Source organism: Muscardinus avellanarius (assembly GCF_963383645.1).
Source record: "Muscardinus avellanarius genome assembly, chromosome: 11".
NCBI lineage: Eukaryota > Metazoa > Chordata > Mammalia > Rodentia > Gliridae > Muscardinus > Muscardinus avellanarius.
The window spans coordinates 81,568,141-81,583,061 of NC_137797.1; the positions used below are offsets into that span (position 1 = coordinate 81,568,141).

At 35.6% G+C, this 14,921-nt stretch overlaps 1 protein-coding gene across 1 annotated transcript in view; it reads right to left on the reverse strand.

Moving 5' to 3' along the window:
- Nucleotides 1–14,921, reverse strand: part of LRRK2 (leucine rich repeat kinase 2) — a gene marked incomplete at both ends in the record, with an annotated part of 199,740 nt that overhangs the window by 114,085 nt on the left and 70,734 nt on the right. Inside the window, 5 exons of the mRNA XM_080706299.1 lie at nucleotides 597–745; nucleotides 1,074–1,324; nucleotides 4,826–5,043; nucleotides 5,972–6,041; nucleotides 7,486–7,604. Of these exons, the coding sequence (XP_080562425.1) occupies nucleotides 597–745; nucleotides 1,074–1,324; nucleotides 4,826–5,043; nucleotides 5,972–6,041; nucleotides 7,486–7,604 (807 nt within the window). The remainder of the gene's footprint in view (nucleotides 1–596; nucleotides 746–1,073; nucleotides 1,325–4,825; nucleotides 5,044–5,971; nucleotides 6,042–7,485; nucleotides 7,605–14,921) is intronic.

Below are 14,921 nucleotides of genomic sequence, written 5' to 3' on the forward strand. Positions count from 1 at the left end.
TTTTATATTTGGAAACAGGGTCTCCTAAGCCAGCGCATGCGGCTGGCTTCGAACCTGCGCGATCCTCCTGTCTCTGCCTCCCAAGCGCGGGGATTACAAGCATGCGCCACCACGCCCGGCGTGTGTGGTCTTTTTAAACTGGCTCCTTTCACCTAAAAATTCTTTTCTTTTTTTTTTTTTTTGGTGTGTGTGTGTGTGGTACTGGGTTAGAACCTAGAGGCTTTCTACCTCCGGGCTATACTCCCAGACCTATTTTATGTTTTATTTGGAAACAGAGTCTCACTAAGTTGCTGAGAGCCTCACTAAGTAGCTGAGGCTGGCTTTGAACCTGTGCGATCCTCCTGACTCAGCCTCCCAAGCACTGGGATTACAAGCGTGCGCCACCACAGCTGACTCACCTAAAAAATTTAAATTCTTTCATTCCTTTTCATGGGTTGATACCTCATTTCTTTTTATCATTTACCTGCCAACTTTACTTGTGAGACTCCAGCATAATTTAAACTGAAATACCACATTTAATTTCTGACCTAAGATGTTCACATAGGGCTCACCCTATAAGAAGACCTGGGAAAAGGAAGCTCATAGGGAACACTTACCAAGAAAATTCATTCTGGCACTGAAACTCTCCACTCTCAGAGAAGCTTCAAGAAAATTCTCTGGTAGGTATGAGATTTGGTTTTTACTAAGGTTTAAAATCTTCAGTTCCTTCAGATTCAAGGGGGAATGTATCCCTGATATTTTATTTCTAGTCATAAATGACAAAAGCAAGGATTAAATTCCATAAACTCATAAACTTCAAAGAAAAAAAAAACTGGCCCTCAAAGAGTAGCATCCAAGCAGGTTTATTAATTTTAAGTTAGATATAAAAATTAAAGTCAATTGATAAAAGTAGCAATACTAATTGCCTCAGTCTTTTATTATATTTTGCTTAAAACTTGTTATTATAGAAATGGCAGCATATGGCTTCTCGGCCTTTTGGCTAATATCAAGTGTAGAAATGGCAGCATATATTGTGAAATCTAGAAAACTCAATGTAAGACAACCCTGGTGCCTTTAATGAACTGCCTTCTTACCCTTCTAAAAGGAGCTGTTCCAGTTTATCCACCACATCAGCGATGTTCTCAGGAAGAGAAGAAAGCTGGTTATATGACAGGTTAAACTGTTTCAGGGTTGGACACTTTGCAGAAGGATCTAAAAATACTGAGGGTCCGATGTCATTTCGAGAGATATCAAGGTTGGTAATACAATTCATTTTCAACAAGTAAGAGGGAAATGATGTGAATTTATTACTGTGCAAATCCAAATGTGTCAAGCACTTCAGAGTCTGAAAAGACAATATTTTAAAATTCTAAAATGAACCACCAAACAAACTAGAAGTTAGCTACAGCCATCAAGAATTTTATTTTTTTAATCAATATCACAATCCACAACAAAATGTTAGTATACTCAACTGGCCCAATAACCTCTTACAGAATGGGTAAAATAAGAAAAATGCAACAGCTAGGGTGTCAAAAGTAGGTTCATAAAAATGAGATTGAGAGCTAATTCAGTTTTTTAATAAATTACTTCTGTAAAGAGCAAAATGGACACAAAAAAGGCCTCAACATTATTTTATAAATAAATAGTCAAATATGTTTAATAAATGAGAAATATAATTCAGAAAATATATTTTTTAAAAATCTATCTTTTAGCTGGGTGTGGTGGCACACGCTTATAATCCCAGTGTTTAGGAGGCTGAGACAGGAGGATTGCACAGGTTCTAACGAAGCCAGCCTCAGCTACTTAGTGAGACACTGTTTCCAAATAAAGTATAAAATATGTCTGGGAGTATAGCCTGAAGGTAGAAAAGCCACTGGGTTCCACCCCAGTACCACACACACAAAAATCTATCTTTTAAAAATTGTTACACATTTTAGCACAAATAAAATTTAACCATAAAAGTAGTCACATATACATGTTTAATTTTAGGACCTCCTATTACTTATGAAACATTTTTTCAGCTCTCTCATTTCTATTTTCAAGCAATTTCTAGTTTTACAATGATAACAGAAAACCTTACATATTGCCAATTTTAAAAATCTTTATTATAGTTTACTGTCAGAAGGCTAAGATACAGAAAAGCACATTTATGTACTCCTCTTTCTATTATCAATTTATTGGTCTAACCAGGAATTCTAAAGAGATTGATGTAATTATAGAGGCTTAGTAATGACTTTTGCCTCTTATTTGCTTTAAAATTCTCACCTGTGTTTATTCAGGAGGGAAGATTTTTAGTTATTTATGCCCAAGATTCATTAGGAAATTTTTCTTTTAAAAAGACACAGCTAAGACCCTTCAGGCTGTAATGAAAAAGTGCCAACTGATGATGTCATTTTGAAATTTCTATTAGAGAAAGTTTTGAGCTGGTTCAGTGAATTTAATGCCCTAAATGTATTTCATTTTCTCATGCTCTCATCAAATTATTTTTGTTTCAGCGAGGCTAAATTCTATTCTTTCATTCACGTAACAAATGTTATTGGAGGCTAACCCAGTGTCAGTCATTAATTTTTCCACAAAGTAATTCAATAAAGATCTATTACACCTTTACCAGATGTCAACCCTTACTAGACACTAGGGATAAACAGGAACAACCCTTAAATAATCTCTGTCCTCAAGGATTCGTATCACAGTGAGAGAAATAGCCATTAATAAAAATTTGAGTGAATGAGAATTGGGGGAAAACATCAAACATCAGGTGCTATAAAAATGTAAACTCACTGAGGGAAGGAGGAAAGCCTAGAAGTAGAGGGAGAGAGTGGCCTTGAAATTGAGATGGGGCAATTTGAGGACTTAGTGCTCTGAAGCCAAAAAACTTTATTTACTGGAGTGGGAAGGTAACTCTTCTTTTCTTTCTCTCTCTATATATAAACTATAGAGGAAAGGTACCATTTGAGTATACTTAAAAGTCATTTCTTGTTTTTTTGTTTTGTGTGTGTGTGTGTGTGTGTGTGTGTGTGTGTGTGTGTGTGTGTGGTCCTGGGGATTTAACCCAAGGGCTCTGTCTCAGACTTCCAAGTACTGGGATTACAAGAGTGTGCCACCATGCCTAGCTCAAGTTTGTTTTAAAAGCATCTCAAAATTATGACAAATCTTGCCGGGCTTGGTGGCGCACGCTTGTAATCCCCGGGCTTGGGAGGCAGAGACAGGAGGATCGCGCAGGTTCGAAGCCAGCCACGCTGGTTTAAGAGACCTGTTTCCAAACAAAAAAGTATAAAAATAGGTCTGGAAGTGTAGCCCAGAGGTAGAAGAGTTTCCAGGAACCCCAGTACCACCAAAAAAAAAAAAAAAAAAAGACAAATATTATACATTTGGAAAAGAAGAAAATCATGTGCAATAAGACTATTTTTTCTTTTGATAAAAAAGCTGATATAATTCTTTACCATGCTTCACAACTCTGTCCAAGAATTTAGTTTGATAAATTAAGCATTTATATTAAGATCATTTTAGTCATGGTTTATTCTTTAGCTTTAAAAACCATTCTGAGCCAGGCATGGTGGCACATGCTTATAATCCCAGTACTTGGGAGACTGAGACAGAAGGATCACAGGTTCATAAACAGCCTCAGCTACATACTGAGGCCCTCCACAACTTAGTGAGACTCTGTTTCAAAATAAAGAATAAGCCGGGCGTGGTAGTGCACACTTATAATCCCAGCATTTGGGAAGCTGAGATCAGAGGATCTCAGTTCGCGGACAGCCTTGGCTACTTAGTGAGGCCCTCCGCAACTCAGTGAGACCCTTTTTCAAAATAAAGAATAAAAAATAGGTCAGAGGGTGTAGCTCGGAGGTCGAATATCCCTGGGCTCCATCCTCAGACCCGCAAAAATAAATAAATAAATAAATAAATAAATAAATAAATAAATAAATAAAATATAGGGCTAGGGATATAGTTCGGAGGTAGAATGCCCCTATGATCAATCCCCAGTACCACAAAAAAAAAAAAGAAAAACTATTCTGACCAATAGTACATAAAAAATGCTAGACACGGTCTTATTAAGAGGACTATCTTTTCTATATACCATGTTACACTTTAATTCAAGTAAAGCAGAAACTTTGCTCATACACACAAAAATCAATGTTTTTTATGGTACTGGGAATTGAACCCAGAAAGATTCCACCTCTGAGCTAAATTCTCAGGCCTATTTTTATTTTTTTTATTTTGAAACAAGGTCTTACTACGTTTTGGTGGGCCTAAGTTGCTACGGTTGGCTGATCCTGTCTCAGCTTCCCAGGTACTATAATTACAGTGTGCACCACCACACCCGGCTCATAAAATCAATTTTTAGGTTGCTTATCATTTCAAAGCTGAAAATAACCTGCCATTATAATCATTTAGTGGAACCCCCATATTTACAAAAGATGCCTTAGCTTAGGCAAAATGACAAATTCTTACTGGTTACACCATCAGTAGCTAAGTTCAAGTCAGTACTACCAAACCAGGTCTAATTCTTAGTTTAATGTAATCTAAATAGTGTGAGTTGTCATCCTAGAATTAAGTAATGGAGAATTTAATCACCATGTAGCCTTGGATTGATTTTAACAGATATTCTGTATCATTAGGACAGAACCTAGAATTCCTTTTTCATCAGGTCTCCTTTCCCATTGCCTGACCTCCAAGATTTCTCAATACCAGACACTAATAGAACTCTGAAAACTAGACAAATGTGGGAATTAGGTCCAGTGACACAAAAGTAGAGTTGCTTCTGAAATATTTCACCACGCCCATTCACTATCAATGTCACACCTCTGGTGGTGTCCTGTGAGCTCTAAGAATGAATGGCACTGACCTCGCACAACTGCTGGGGGAAGCTTGCAAGTGCATTCTGGTGAAGCTCCAGCCTTCTGAGATGCTCTAAATGGCCACTTATACAGCATTTCTGGCTCAGGGCATCAACGTCTCTGAGTTCATTTGCTGAAAGGTCTAATGATGTGATATATTCTTTCTCAGAAGCCAAGGAAGAAATGCTGTCTGAATGCCTCATGTGGGATTGAAGTTTTGATGACCCTTTTGTCATAAACAAGAAAACAATGGAATGTCAGAAAACAATTTAAACTCACTTGGTAAAAGTAAACCGAGCACCTACTAGTATCAGACTCTCTTCAAGGTGCTGAATTTTCAGGAGAAAACCAAACTATGGAGCATTCATTCCAGTGGCAGTGTACAGAAAATAAAAATATTTAATCTTGTATATTAAGAAAATAAAAAAGGAAAGAACTGGCCAGGTGTGGTGGCACATGCCTGTAACCAGTACTTGGGAAGCTGAGACAGAAGAAATACAGGTTCACAGCCAGCCTCAGCAACTTAGTGAGACCCTGTTTCAAAACAAAAAATAGGGCTAGGATATAGCACAGAGGTAGAATGTTCTTGGGTTGGAAAGTCCCCAGTACCACAAAAGAACTAGAGGAGGTGAAGAGCGACAAGTAAGGGGTTCTTTAGATTTCAGAAACTCATGAAAAGGTGAGTGCCCAATGGTATGAAAAAAGTAAGTTTTTTAACTTATAACTGTACTTCATTTCCAACCTGTGAAGTCACTGGTAAATACATATAAGATTATGAATACATATGAAGGTTACAAATACATATGAAGGTTATGTAAGATAAAATTGGAACCAAGAAAATTTGAATAATCACAGGGAATTTTTTTTTTTTTTTTTTTTTTTGCGGGTCTGCGGATGGAGCCCAGGGGCATTTGACCTCCGAGCTACACCCCCTGCCCTATTTTTTATTCTTTATCTTTGAAACTGGCTCTCACTGAGTTGTGGAGGGCCTCACTAAGTAGCTGAGGCTGTCCGTGAACTGCAATCCTCCGGTCTCAGCCTCCGGAATGCTGGGATTACAAACTTGCGCCACCACGCCCTGCCACAGGGAATTTTTAAATCACTGTATTCTATCCAAAATATCTATTTATTTATAATTACTTCCAAATACTTACTAAGTGAATCATCTGAAGACAATATTTTTCTTTTTCTCCTCAGTAAATCTTCATGATCAAAAATAGGGCCCTATTAAACAAATAATGATGTTTGTAATAAAATTGTCATATTTTTCTTTTTTTGAGATGAAAAACTTTCTAGTTGGAAACAACCATGTAATCCTAATGAAATAGATATCATTATAATGATAAGGAAAACAGGCACATACAAACTAAGAAACCAATCATGAAGATAAAATAAAACATTTTAGTACCAAAATGACCTTAGAAAGCATCTACTCTTTCTCCTTTGTTTTACATATAAGGAAAATGAAAGGTAGAGAGGTTGAATCAGAAATACATACATACATATATATGTAAAATATGTATAATACACAAATATATAATATATGCACATTCATATATATATATATATATATATATACACACACACAAATTTCTTTCAACATCCAAATTACTTGTTCTAACTAAACTACCTACAAAATTAGAACTGACATATATAAACACTGTTGCCTAATTTAACCTATTCAGCTATAGCCATTTGTTTTGCTCATCTTAAGATCTAGAAATTAGAAAATAAAAACTTGTCATGTTTTTGATATTGAATTATGATCAAGATTAGAGCATAAAGTTACCCCAGATTTTTCACAGTAAATCTAAAAATATAGTACATCCCAATTTTCAAAACTAGGATTATCAAATTTTTTATGCACATATGCCATAGTCTTACCATAGTTGCTAAAACAGATGAGAGACATATAGTCTCTAAAAAATTTAATGATTCTCTATGTGCAAATATATATGTTTTGATGAACAGCATATATGGTACTCGATCTTGCTCAGTGTCCTTCAGACTCCTATATGGTTCCATCACTATAATATTTCTATCTAAAGTGTTCAAGTGACCAAACTATACCATCAGGCAAAAACTTGGCTCCCTCTCAATAGAGAGCTTTGAAAACAAAGAATGTAGCTTGGTGGTAGAGTAAGCCTAGAGTGAATGAGGCCCTGAGTTCAATCCCCAGCACCACAAACAAAACCAAAGAAGGATAAAATTACCTTGAGGTCAATCAGTAAATATATAACCCAAACAAATTTATATTTTACATTCTCAAAAATCTATAAATGTGCTGGGCATGGTGGCACACGCTTGTAATCCCGGCATTCTGGAGGCAGAGACCGGAAGATTGTGGTTTGCAGACAACCTCAGTTACTTACAAAGGCCCTTTGCAACTCAGTGAGACACTGTTTCAAGAAAAATAATAAAAAGACTAAAAAATAGAATTGGGGGTGTAGCTCAGAGGTAGAATGCTTCTGGGTTCCATCCAGAGTACTAAAAAAGAAAAAGAAAAAAAACACTACAAGTGTAATTTGAAGATAATTTTTCTGTTTTTTTCATATATATTTTTCCATATTAGGAAATACCACTTCAATTACGTGTAGCTTTGCCACAAATTTTAGTTAGCAAGAGAATGTCAGCACCCAACATACAACATAATCACAATTTAACTTACCAATGAGTTGGAATGCCTTTGCAAATTCGGTGAGCAACGTTGCAATGCTGGATCTCGGTAAAATTCTCCTGCACTGACTGAATTGGATTTCTTTTTCACAAGGAATGAACCTTCACTGCCTATTTTGAAATTATAAAATAACATGAGAGTAAGAAAAGCTGACATGATCAAAATGAAATATAATTTCATTAATAAAAATTTCATAATCTATTCTCTGCCAGGCATAGTAAAGCACACTTTTAATCCCAGAATTTGAGAGCTGAGACAGGAGGATCACAGGTTTGAAGCCAGCTTCAGATACATAGTGAGGCCCTCCACAACTAGTGAGATCCTGCTTCAAAGACAAATAATAAAATATTGGACTGGGGGAGTAGTTCAGAGGTAGAACGCCCCTGCTGAGTTCAATCCCCAGTACTGCAAATTCTTAAAATAAAATTGATGAGGTTGGCTTTTTATTTTTAAAATTCAACCACATTTTTCTTCTTTCATAAATACTTTTTGAATGGCTGTCATAGAATTGAGCAAGTTCTGCATAATGATAAGCAGGAAAAAATAAATTCATTTCTCAAAGGAGCTTAGAGTCCCATGGAAAAAACACAAGGAAATTAATGGTTATAATACTATAGTATAGCCAGGCATAGTGGCACATACCTGTAATCCCAGTACTTGGGAGGCTAAGATAGGAGGATTCGAAGCCAGTCTTGGCAACTTAGCAAGACCCTATCTTCATATAAGAAGTAAAATTGAGCTGGGGGTAGAACTTGGAGGTAGAATGCCTCTGGTTTCAATTCTCAGTACAATAACAACAATAACAACAACAACAACATAGTATGTGTATACAGGAAGCAAAGGATGTTTGTACACTCATCTGATCAAAACTATTCTTTTCCATTTCTCTGAATTTTCTTATTAATTTTTCAAGATTGCCTTTAAATACTGAAACTACACATTAAATTATTTAAAACTTGTTTATAATTCCTCTTCTCGTATTTCTTATTTCTTGGTTTCCTCTAAAGAATAACATTAAAATAGACACAATGAATTTAATCGACTGTTTTTCCTACTGGGTATTGAACCCAGGGCTTCACTGAGTTACACCTTCAGTCTAGTTAGCAATAATTATTTTCTGAAATAATAGATTAAAACTATTTTAAAGTTATGAGATTTTAAGAAAATTAATGTCAGTAAAAATCATACTAGTAAAGATAAATAACGTGAAGCCATTTGCAAAAATTATTTACAACTTTAAATTTTGCCACCATAGCTTGGAAAGACAATTAACATTAGGAGTCCAAAATAAATTATAAAATTTACATGTTCAAAAATAATTTTATATTTGGTATAAATCTTGATACAAATATCACTTGTCTGATTCAATAGTGGCACACGCTTGTAATCCCCACGCTTGGGAGGTGGAGACAGGAGGATCGCGCATGTTCGAAGCCAGCTGCGCTGGCTTAAGAGACCCTGTTTCTAAAAATAAAAAAGTATAAAATAGGTCTGGGAGTGTAGCCCAAAGGTAGAAGGGCTTCCAGGAACCCAAGTACCACCAAAATATTAATAATAATAATAATAATAATAATAATAATAATTCATCCTGTGGTATCATTTTGGGGGGTAAGAATTTTATGTCCTGTAACTGGAGATTGAACCCAGGTGCAAACTACCTTTGAGCTACAACCCCCAGCCATCTTTTTATTTTTTTATATAAGGTCTCACTAGGTTACTGAGTATCACTACATTGCTGAGGCTGTCAATGAACCTGCAATCCTGTCTGAGCCTTCCAATATGAGGATTACAGGTGTATACCACACAACACTCTGCTATGCTAAGAATTTTAATAAAATAGAATTTATAATTTGGTTATTTACATACCTTATAATCTTATAATTGCCTCACTTTATAAGTCTGTGGAAATCCTATTGGCATATTATTTACATAAGCAACATAGAGCATTTTATAATAATTTTTATGTTAAACTTTCTAATGCTTTCTTTTATTTAACAATACTTGACTGTCAGTAGTAATATCTCCTTTTTCATCTCTTATCTTCATAATTTTGGTTGATTCTCTCTTTTTTTTATTTAGGTTGGCTAGTGATTTGTCTATCTTGTTAATTTTTCTGAGAAACCAGCTTTTGATTTTGTTGATTTTCTGTATTTTTTTATTCTCTACTTCATTAATTTCTGCTCTGATTTTAATAATTTCCTGTCTTCTACTGGCTTTGGGGTTAGAATGTTCCTGTTTTTCAAGGGTTTTGAAGTGTGTTATTAGGTTATTTATTTGATGATTTTCTGTTTTTCTTATGTGAGCACTCAGTGCTTTAAATTTTCCTCTTAATACTGCATTCACAGTGTCCCAAAAGTTTTGATATGTTGTATCTTTATTTTTGTTTATTTCTAGAAATTTCTTGATTTCACCTCTTACATCTTCTATGACCTGGTGTTCAGCCTACAAATGTTCATGTGGTTTCTTTGGGTCTTTTTATAGTTGATTTCTAGTTTCATTCCATTATGGTCTGAAAAGACACAGGGAAGTATGGCACATTTTTTTTAACTTGCCAGTGCTCACTTTATGGCCCAGGATGTGATTGATTTTGGAGAAGGTTCTGTGAGCAGCTGATAAAAATGTGTACTCCACTGTAGTTGGGTAAAATATTCTATATATATCCAACAGATCCATTTGATTAATGGTATTCTTTAGTTCTGAGGCACCTTTACAGACCTTTTGTCTAGAAGATCAGTATAATGGTGTGATAGGGGTGTTGAAGTTTCCCAGTATTATTATATTGGGATTTATGTGTGGTTTAACGTAGCAGAGAGTTTGTTTAATGAAAGTAGTTGCACCTATATTTGGGGCATAGATGTTGATTATTGTTATTTCCTCTTATTGGATTGTTCCTTTTACCAGTAAAAAAAAAAAAAAAATGACCTTCTTTGTCTCTTCTAATAAGGTTGGGCTTAAAGTCTAACTTGTCTGATATCATAGTTGTTACTCCTGCTTGTCTTCAAGTTCTGTTGGCTTGGACTATCTTGCTCCAGGCCTTTACCTTAAGTTTGCTTCTTTCTTTACTTGTAAGGTGTGTTTCTTGCAAGCAGCAGATAGATGGTTCTGTTTTTAATCCATTGTGCCAATTTCTGTCTTTTTATTGGGGAGTTGAGGCCATCTACATTCAGTGTGATTATTGAGAGATGATTTCTAATTCCTAACATGTTAAGGTTTTATTTCAGTTTGAAATACTGTTTGTTCTTTTTTTGCTTTGTCTGCTGGATGGAAGTTCTTGTTTCTCTGGTTCTGGTGTGAATTACTTATTTCTTCTTTGTAGCTAATCTCTTTGAGTATTTTCTCTAGTACTGGTTGTAAAGACATAAATTCCTTCACTTTCTGTTTGTCATGGAAGCTTCTTATTTCCCCATCTAATTTGAAAGATAGTTTTGCTGGGTAGGAAATTTTGGGCTGAAAGTTGTTTTCTTTCAGAGTTTGGAATGTGTTACTCCAAGCCCTTCTGGCTTTTATGACTTGGTTTGTGATGTCTGGAGTGATTCTAATTGGTTTGCCTCTGAATGTCACCTGGCCTTTTGTGTTTGTTGCCTTTAAGATTTGCTCCTTTGCTTCTGCATTGGTCATGTTGACTATTATGTGATGTGGGGAACCTTTTCTTGGACCTTGACTAAAGGGAGTTCTATACGTTTCCTGAACCTGTGTATCGACCTCTTGCTCAATGTTTGGAAAATTTTCTGCTATTACTTCTTTGAAGAGATTGTTTATCCTTTTGGTTTCACCTTCTTTTTCCTCCTCTATGCCAATAATTCTTAGGTTAGCTCTCTTAAAATAGCACATATTTCTTCAATGTCCAATTCCTGTTGACGAATTGTTTTTTCTATGTTATAAACTATACATTCATTTTTGGAGTAATCATCTTCTAGGAGCGAGAGTCTATTCTCCATGTAGTCTATTTGATTGTTTATAGTTTGAATTGATGCCTTTACTTCACTGATTGCATCCTTCATTTCTTTCAGACTCTCTCTAAATTCTTTTCTAAAATCCTGAATTATTTCTACAGTCACATTCCTGATTTGATCTTCTGGAAATATCTGGATTTCTGTGTTATCAGGTTCTGTTATTTTGGGGTTGTGAGAGCTCATTGCTCTGTTGTTGCTCCTCTTTTCTATGATTTCGTAAGTTTGTACCTGTTGCTTTTGGTAGACTTCTCTCAGTCTTTGGGTGTCAGCTGCTAAATTCAAGGGCAAGTTTTGTTCAACAGTGAAGGTTGAGTAAGGAGGGAAGTAAAGGGATAAATAGAGGAAAAGGGTAAGGTCTCAGATAGGGTAGAATAGTATATGAGTTTGTTAACGTAGTATATATTAGAGATTAGAGATCGTACCAAGAGATATTACTATTGACAGTGTAGAAATCCAGAGGATGCTGGGGGGTGGTGGCACATGCTTGTAATCCTTGTGCTTGGGAGGTGGAGACTGTAAGATCGTGTAGGTTCAAAGTCATCTGCACTGGTTTAAGAGACCCTGTTTCCAAATAAAAACATAAAAATATAGGTCTGGGAGTATAGCCCAGAGGTAGAAGGATTTCAGGAACCCCAGTACCACCACCAAAAAAAAAAAAGAAAGAAATCCAGAGGATTATCAGAAACTACTTTGAAAAACTATACTCCAAAAAAATAAAATATCTGGAGAAAATTGACAACTTTCTAAACTTTCTAGATAAATAAAAACTTCCTAAACTGAGCCAAGAAGATATAGAACACTTAAACCAATAACAATCAAAGAGATTGAAACAGCAATAAAGAGCCTATCATCAAAGAAAAGCCCATGACCAGATGGTTTCCCAAGTGAATTATATAAAACCTTTATAGAAGAGGTAATGCCAATACTCCTCAATCTATTTTATGAAATAGAAAAAAATGGAACTCTCTCAAATACATTCTATGAAGCCAACATCACAATAATACCAAATACAAATAAAGACAGTTCAAGGACGGAAAACTACAGGCCTATATCTTTGATGAATTCAGATATAAAACTGCTAAACAAAATGCTAGCAATACGCTTTCAAAAACACATAAAATCATACATCATGACCAGGTAGGGTTCAACCCACGCATGCAAGGCTGGTTCAACATACAAAAATCAATCCATGTAATTCATCATATAAACAGAACCAAAGACAAAAATCACATGATCATTCCAATAGACACTGAAAAGCATTTGATAAAAGCACTGCAGAGAATCGGAATAGAAGGAACATATCTTAACATCATAAAGGCAATCTACAATAAGCCCACAGCGAACATCATAGGTTTCTGTGATGAACAACATGGAGTCTGAGGTTGCGAGTGTTCTAGAGCTAAATCACTGGTGGGGTTAGAGCCCTCATGATTCAATTATTTCACTTCTGAATGTTGCTACAGTGTCTAAGGTTTGGAGGAAGAGTTCAAATGCAAACCATAACAATATAAAAGACCTGGAAAATGCTACCAAACATTCTGACCTAATTTATTTGTCCTTCCAACAGCTAAATAAACTTGTATTTCAGTTGTACCTGGAATATCACCAGGACAGATCATCCAACAATCCACAAAGTATGTTTCAGTAAACGTAAAAATAGCCGGGCGTGGTGGCGCACACTTGTAATCCCCGTGCTTGGGAGGTGGAGACAGGAGGATTGCGCAGGTTTGAAGCAAGCCACGCTGGTTTAAGAGACAGTTTCCAAATAAAAAATATATAAAATAGGTCTGGAAGTGTAGCCCGGATGAAGAAGGGCTTCCAGGAACCCCAGTACCACCAAAGAAAAAAAATTAAAAATATAGAAATCATCACAGTAGGGTATCTGACTATCAAAAGTTAAATTGAAAATAATAACAGAAACTATCCAACAAATTTCCAAATATTTAGAAAATAGATGATACTCTTCTAAGTAGCACAGGAATCAAAGAAGTCACAAAGTAAATTTGAAAAAAGAGTGAAAACAAAACATAAAAATGTGAGGATGAAGTAAAATAAATATTCTAAGTTTCCACTAAGAATCTATAGAAAAAATAAAAATAAGTAAGGAGAGGAAAATAAAGTTGAAAGCAAAAACCAATGAAAAAGAAAAGTACAAATAATAGACAAAAATCAAAGAAGCAAAAGCAGTCTTCTTAAACCCGGTGTGGTGGCCCATGCTTTTAATCAGACATTTTAATCCTCTGAGACCAGAGGATTGTGGTTCACGGACAGCCTCAGCTACTTTGCAAGGCCCTTCGCAACTCGGCAAGACCCTCTTTCAAAAAAAAAAAAAAAAAAAAAGACTAAAAAATAGGGCTGGGGGTGTAACTTGGAGGTAGAATGCCCCTGGCTTCCATTCACAATACCTCAAAAAAAAAAAAAAAAAAAAAAGAAAGAAAGAAAAAGAAAAAGAAAAGAAAAGCGCAAGCAGGGAGTGGTGGCTCACACTTGTAATCCCTGCGGTTGGGAGGCGGAGACAGGAGGATCACTCAGGTTCCAAGCCAGCTTCACTGGTTTAAGAGACCCTGTTTCCAAATAAAATATAATATAGGTCTAGGAATGTAGCCCGGAGGTAGAAGGGTTACATCCCCAGTACCACAAGAAAGAAAGAAAGAAAGAAAGAAAGAAAGAGAGAGAGAGAGAGAGAGAGAGAGAGAGAGAGAGAGAGAGAGAGAGAGAGAGAAAGAAAGAAAGAAAGAAAGAAAGAAAGAAAGAAAGAGTGCTTCTTTAAACCTTGAGCAAAACTGGAGAAGAGATAGGCACAAGTTACCAATGTCAAGATAAAAGCTCAAAAATTACTACAGATACAAAAAATATTAGTAATATTAGAGAATTATTATAAATGACATTAAACAAATAAACTTGGTAACAATGCATAAAATGAACATTCTTCTTTATTATTATTATTATTATTATTATTATTATTATTATTAGTTTTTGGTGGTACTGGTGTTCCTGGAAGCCCTTCTACCTCCGGGCTACACTCCCAGACCTATTTTATTTTTGGAAACAGGGTCTCTTATGCCAGCGCGGCTGGCTTCAAACCTGCGCGATCCTCCTGTCTCCGCCTCCCAAGCGCGGGGATTACAAGTGTGCGCCACCACGCCCGGCGCGAACATTCTCCTTTAAAGACTGAAATTGTAAAGCAACTGAAGAAGTAAAAGAAAATCAAAATACCCACAAATCTTTTTAAGTTATTATATTTATATTTTAGAATTTACTCTGCTAAAATTTTCCACCTAGAAGACTTTACTGGTAAATTTTACCAGACTTTAAAGAAGAAAATAACACATGTCTACACAAACTCTCTCAGAAAAGGGTAGAGTTGGGAACACTTCTCGATTCCTTTCAAGAGATAAGCATTATTTTTATAAATACAAAAAAGCATAAAGCTATTGATCAATATCCCTCATAGACGCAAATTCCTTGACAAAA